The 6,000-nt window shown below is 41.9% G+C and overlaps 1 protein-coding gene across 1 annotated transcript in view; it reads left to right on the top strand.

Annotated features, from left to right (window-relative positions):
* The window catches only part of ADGRL4 (adhesion G protein-coupled receptor L4), a 170,949-nt gene extending 165,205 nt beyond the window's left edge, over positions 1-5,744 (top strand). Inside the window, exons 15-16 of the mRNA XM_084852118.1 lie at positions 2,121-2,289; positions 5,197-5,744. Coding sequence (XP_084708244.1) covers positions 2,121-2,289; positions 5,197-5,259 — 232 coding nt within the window. The 3' untranslated portion in view covers positions 5,260-5,744. The remainder of the gene's footprint in view (positions 1-2,120; positions 2,290-5,196) is intronic.
* The last annotated feature ends 256 nt before the right edge of the window (positions 5,745-6,000 follow it).

Below are 6,000 nucleotides of genomic sequence, written 5' to 3' on the forward strand. Positions count from 1 at the left end.
GTTGCTGAGAACAAATCACCGTGTCAGATGCGGCGCTTCCTATACAAGCCGCTTCACTTTGGGGCAACTCTATTCTGTTCTGCCTCGTATCATGTGGAGGCACCTCTCGAAGCAGCCCACTTCAACATAGTATTTGGGCTTCAGACCAAAGCGGTGCACAGCCCTAAAAATTACACAGTCTGTCCCTTTAGAGGTTTTTTTAAAAATGTTATTAAAATTCTGGAGTGAAAATATTGATGGATCGCTAAGATTATTATTTTTTTTTAGGACTATAATTTTGCAAAGCTTGTCTGGGGAAAGTGTCTTAAAAGCTGTGCTTCAAAGAGAATTACCATCTGTGTTCTTGATAAAGAATGCGTCATTATGGGCAGGTCCGCAAGATTGCAGAAGAAAAAAAAGCCACAGTGGCTTATTTTTCTTCCTCATGTGTGCCATATATGCACCATCTAATTTCCATAATTACCCTTGCCGGTCGCAGGTTGTCATGTCCTCCAAACCCAGCAAGAGTGTGTGCAAGGGTGGCTTATGTATTCTGGGGTTGTTTATAAGCCACCACCACCACCCACCCTCACCAGGTTCAGACAACATTGACAAGCTGCTCACGGCAAGGCCAATTATGGAAATTAGGCAGTGTGCGACTGGCACCACCACTGGGGCTTATTTTTCCTCCCGGATCATGTGAACAGTCATTGTGAAGCAATCAAATTTGAGGCACAATCCAACTATCTTGTGCAATCTTATGCATGTTTACTTAGAAGTAAGTCATACTGAATTCAGTGAGACTTACTCCCAGGTAAGACTGCAGCCTAAGCCCCATTTATTTCAGTAAAGGAGAGCTAAGTGTGCACATGCTTAATTCTCAATCAATAGGGCTTAAAAATGCTTATCTTTGGCTTTTACTTTCTGGATGATTCACCCTTTTTTTCTTGGGGGAACATAGAAATGGGGAGGGGGTGTTAGTCATTTGTTCTTTATCCAGATTTTTATTTTGCTTTATTTCATGTGTGCCATGATTTTTCCATCAACTCATTCTCTTTAAAACTGATTTATAGAGACCTTGAAAACCGTTTGTGCTGGAAAAGCTGGAGTGTGCTACAGGGACCATTGAAAACAACTTACTGTTTTTGTTGCTTAGGAACACTCCTGCAGTTTCAGCTCACTGCACTAGATTTATAGTTAGGATTTAGCAATTCTTTGATTGATCACTTTTCTCCTGTTCCTCACCCTATCAGCTCACACAGTGCGCTGCTTCTAATGAAGTCAAGAATTTATTCATGTCTGAGGGAACAACACCAAAAAGAGAGTAGGGGAGGGAGCTTTCTTGCACAAAGGAAGTCCAGAAACTGCTGGACTGAAAATGAAAGAATAAACTAATCAGTGAGCCCATTTGCAAGACAACATGGTGTAATTTGTCAGAGTCCACGAGCAAAGCTGGGCATACTTATATTGCAGGGTAACAAAGAGTGAGTGTGTGTGTGTGTGTGTGTGTGAGAGAGAGAGAGAGAGAGAGAGAGAGAGAGAGAGAGAGAGATCAGGCAATTGATTTGTATGCTGTTTGGGCATCAGTATTCTAACCCTGCAACAATTTAAAGTTCTTTTGCATTGTAAAAGCAAAATCCTTTTTAATATAAAGAGAAAGTCTGGTTTTACAGCCAGCACTATCTCCGAGGCTGAAACTGAGAAACAGCCAAAAGATCTCTTTGATGTCATGCACATATGCTGACCTAAGAGCATACTATACATTTTTTCCAAGGTTTCTTAGGGGGTATACTTCAGAACAGACATATGTTTTACCTTGGGGAATTACACTAACAGTAGATTTAAAATCAAATCATATGGCTCTGCAGTACACCAGAGAAAACAGATTTGAAGATTAAGACAGCCAGTGTTTTAAAAGCTGTCCAGGTTTACTCCTTCTTCAGTGATTCTGCTATAAAAGGAAGAGGGGGGATCGTTCTGGTAACAGCACTGCAGCACACCCTAAAGTAGAAACCATGTAACTGCCGTGCAGTTCTTGGGGATATTTCTCAACTGAAAAAAATAATAATACTTGCTTTGTTAAGTGTAGCAATTAGATAGGAAAAAAGGGGGGAAATGTTAACTCTTCTGCTTCTGTCTAGATCTTGTGCGCGGGGGGCGCTTTCTCTCCTCTTCCTCCTTGGTGCTACCTGGATCTTTGGTGTGCTCCACGTCATCCAGGGATCAGTGGTCACAGCGTACCTCTTTACAGTCTTCAATGCATTTCAAGGACTGTTCATCTTCATATTTCTGTGTGTATTGTCACGAAAAGTAAGTCCTCCTTTTTACTTAGAAATACTTTGTTGTGCACACACACATGCTCAAACCCAAACCACACTTACAATTTGAAGGCCAAAAAGGAACTCCTTTTTTGTTCTGGTCTGGCTCCTTTTTTGGAGGGGTGGGGAGGTTATTTGGCATCCTGAAGTTTTCTTTCCACTCATTTGGACAAACCAACCCAAGACATACAAGGCTGGAGATGCTCACCAGCCTCATGACAAGGGAGCAGTGTACTCCTTAAGGCAGGAGTGGGGAACGTGTGGACCTCCTGATATTGTTGGACTGCAACTCCCATCAGCCCCAGCCAGCACAGCCAATGGTAAGGGATAATGGGAGTTGCATTCCCCATCCCTCCCCTAAGCCAATCAAAAACCCAACTGCATTTCCCAACCAACCGAGTCAGTCTCCCTTTAAATACTCTAGCTCTAACTCATGTGACTGTGGGCAGAATTGCAATGGTCCCTCCTGCCAGAGAGGGGAAGCACGGTGCTGAATGAGCAAAAATTCATGTACGTGTTCAAGAGTTTAAGGGCTTTCATATAGGCTCTCGTAGCCAAACCTAAGAGAATTCAGGCTCAGTGCAACACTAACAGGCAACACATTAACAGTTCCCTTTGCACAGCAAGTCTCAAGCAAAAACATGAGGAGCAGAGTGTGTTAGAGCAGTGGTGGACAGAAGGTCGATCTCCAGATGTTTTGAACTTCAACTCCAACAAGCCCTTGCCAGCATGGCCAGTGGCAAGGAATGCTGAAAATTGAAGACCAAAACATCTGGAGATCTACCTTCTGCTCACCCATGTGCTAGAATATAGTTTTTTCTGCTCTCATACTCTCCCAGGCAAGAATAAGTAATAGTTCTAGTTGTGAATTTCTTCTCCTCTTCCCAGTTGCAGCATCTACATGAGCAGCATGTGTGAGAGAAGGTTTCCTTCTAAGGGCCAAACTAGACTTCACTGCAAATAATGTGCAATTATCATGCATATTTTTTTTTTATGTAAATAACAGCTGCAGGGAAGTCTGAGCAGCCTTGAGCCACAAGGAGTGAAGAGGGGAAGCTTAATCTTTCTCTCCCTGCCATAGCCCTAAGAAAACTCTCTTCTCTGAAGCTATTTTCATTTCAAGGAGCTCCCATTGGCACCAAAATTGAAAAAAATTAATACATCCAAAACCTTCCTACAGCCTTTTACGTGACACTGTCCCACAATCAATAGGAAAAGGGCAAATTTGAGTATAGATTAAATGCGTGTTAGCAGATAATGGAAACAGGGATGTATGAGAATCTCATTTCTGTTCACAATCACTACAATATGTCCCATTTGCAATCCCAAACATGAAAAGAAGTGCTTTTTTTGAGCAATGTTCACAAATTCCCAAATTTGCAATCACATTCAAAGAATTCATATCTATTTTTTTTAAAAAGTGCGCTTCAAAATGTACGTTTCCCCCAAAATACACATATTCAAGCTTTAGTCAATTGGGGGGGGGGGGTGAAAAATATGCTGAGAATTGTGCAGTTCCCCATTCAAAATGTGTGCTTTTCGCATTCAAATGTGCTGAAAAACAGGTTGAAAACAAAAATGGGAGTGAACCGGTGAGCTTCAAAGTGATTTTCAGAGAATTTAGGTGAGCTTCAGAATCACTGGTTCTCCCATCTCTAGATGAAAGTGTAGTTTTAAACACCAATTACAGGGTAATTTTTGTCAGGACCAAAACAGAAGAGTGGAGTTTAACGTCCCCTCCTGATCCAGATCCCCCCTTCACCCCATGGCAGCAAAGGGTGTTTAAAACTACAGGTATGTTAAATGCTAAAATGTCTGTCTCAGGAGTGGGCAACCTGAAGCCTTCCAAATGCTGTTGGCTTCCAACCCCCATCATCCCACGTCAGCATGGCCAATGGTCAAGGATGATGGGACATGGACTCCAACAACATCTAGAGGGTGGCAGTTTGCCCACCTGTGGTCTATCTGGGGCAGGCAATGCAGTGGCAATGCAGCATTTGGTGTATTTATTTTTAACAAAAGAGCAGGTAGAGAGAACAGATCAAAGAAGGAAGGCAGCATACATTTCCTTAAACTATGTTAGGCATGACGGACAGCTTATATGCCTGGGGTCACTAGTGCATGAGCGAGAGATAAGAAAATACAGGTTGAAGCTAAAGTTATCTCTCTCCCTCTCACTCAACCATGGTACAGACAGTTTTGAGCAAAACCCAAGAATTTAGGGGTTACACCGGTGGAGAGTTTCCATCTCCCTCCACCAGGAGCCACCAGGAATGTGGAACGGATATCGAGAAATTCACAGCATGTTGGTGGTAAATTGTATAGAGATTTTTTCCAGACATTACTGTCTGCACAGGAATCAGCCAGAAAAGCTGTTTCAGCAGGGGCATCGTGCTAGTCATAAACTTGTGATCTAGGTCCCAGAATGGGAGACAATCTAATCAGGGATAGAGAAGCTGAGAGATCTACACTACCATCATAGACGTATTAACTTGGAAGTTCCATTTATTTCAATGGGCCATTCATAGAAGTAACTGCATTAAGGAGCGCAGCCGTACATGAATAAAGTAATTCATGCACATACATAATTCTCAATCATGCCCTAAGACTCTGAAATCTGATTTATGTCTTACACATCTGGGGTTTAAGAAGCAAGGCATTTCAGATTGTATAGCAGTAATCCTATGAAATAATTAGAGAGGTTTACTAACTATAGTCATCTGATTCTGGACTGAAGCCTTTATTCTGAAAGCCCCCTCAGCATCTTTCCTAATCCCCTCCAAGGCAAAATTATGTAAAACCTTTTTAAAGGAATAAGCCACACTCTCTGGAAGATGCTTAAAATACATATATTTACCTGTTAATAAGCCAATGTGTTCATCCCATCTTTTCATTTCAGATCCAGGATGAATACTCCAGGTTGTTCAGAAATGTCCCTTGCTGCTTTGGATGCTTAAGGTAAATTGATGGAAAGCTAAGATGAGCAGCACCGTGGAAGAAAGGAGAAAACGAGAGGCTTTAGAAAAATTGCTATATTGTGAAAGTATGAAATGAGCTACTGAGCTGTCATCTCTCTTAAATCAATTACTTTCTCTCCAGTATAGGTATTGTACTTAAATGTGCACTCAGGCACACTATATTGTGTACAAACTGCATATCTGTACAAGACAGACTGGTTTATTGTGTAACAAATAAGGCTTCTAAAGGAGCCCAGGACTCTTCAGGGCTAATGGCTGTAGCTCAGAAGGGAGTGAACCCAATGTGCAAAGCCATTTTTGTGAGTAGCTTTGCTATTAATGTCATACCCGCTGACTTGGAAATGAAAATAATTTTGCTTATTGCTGTGTAAAGAAAGTAAATTCCATTAGAGTGTTAATAAAAAGATTTTACTTTTATCAAAACTCAGTGTCCCCTGTTGAAAACAGCTGGATTAAAAATTAGATTGTGTGCAGTTCTTTTGTTCTCATCACATTTGGGGGTTCACATAAACCTCGCATTCATTGAAAGCATGGGGGATGGGGGTTGCAGGGTCTGCCCTCCCACCCCCTCCCCAGTGATGGCATGCACTAGCCACACATTCCACAGCAATGTGAAGGGATTCTGTGTACGTGCCTAGGGGTCCTCCACTCATGGAACAATCAGCCATTTTTCTTTGCATGGAAGTGTCCTATGCACATATGTCAGTAAGCACATCTGGTCCATT

This window comes from Heloderma suspectum, chromosome 4 (assembly GCF_057233095.1).
Source record: "Heloderma suspectum isolate Gila_16-S chromosome 4, 16-S_ref, whole genome shotgun sequence".
NCBI classification, from domain to species: Eukaryota; Metazoa; Chordata; class Lepidosauria; order Squamata; family Helodermatidae; genus Heloderma; species Heloderma suspectum.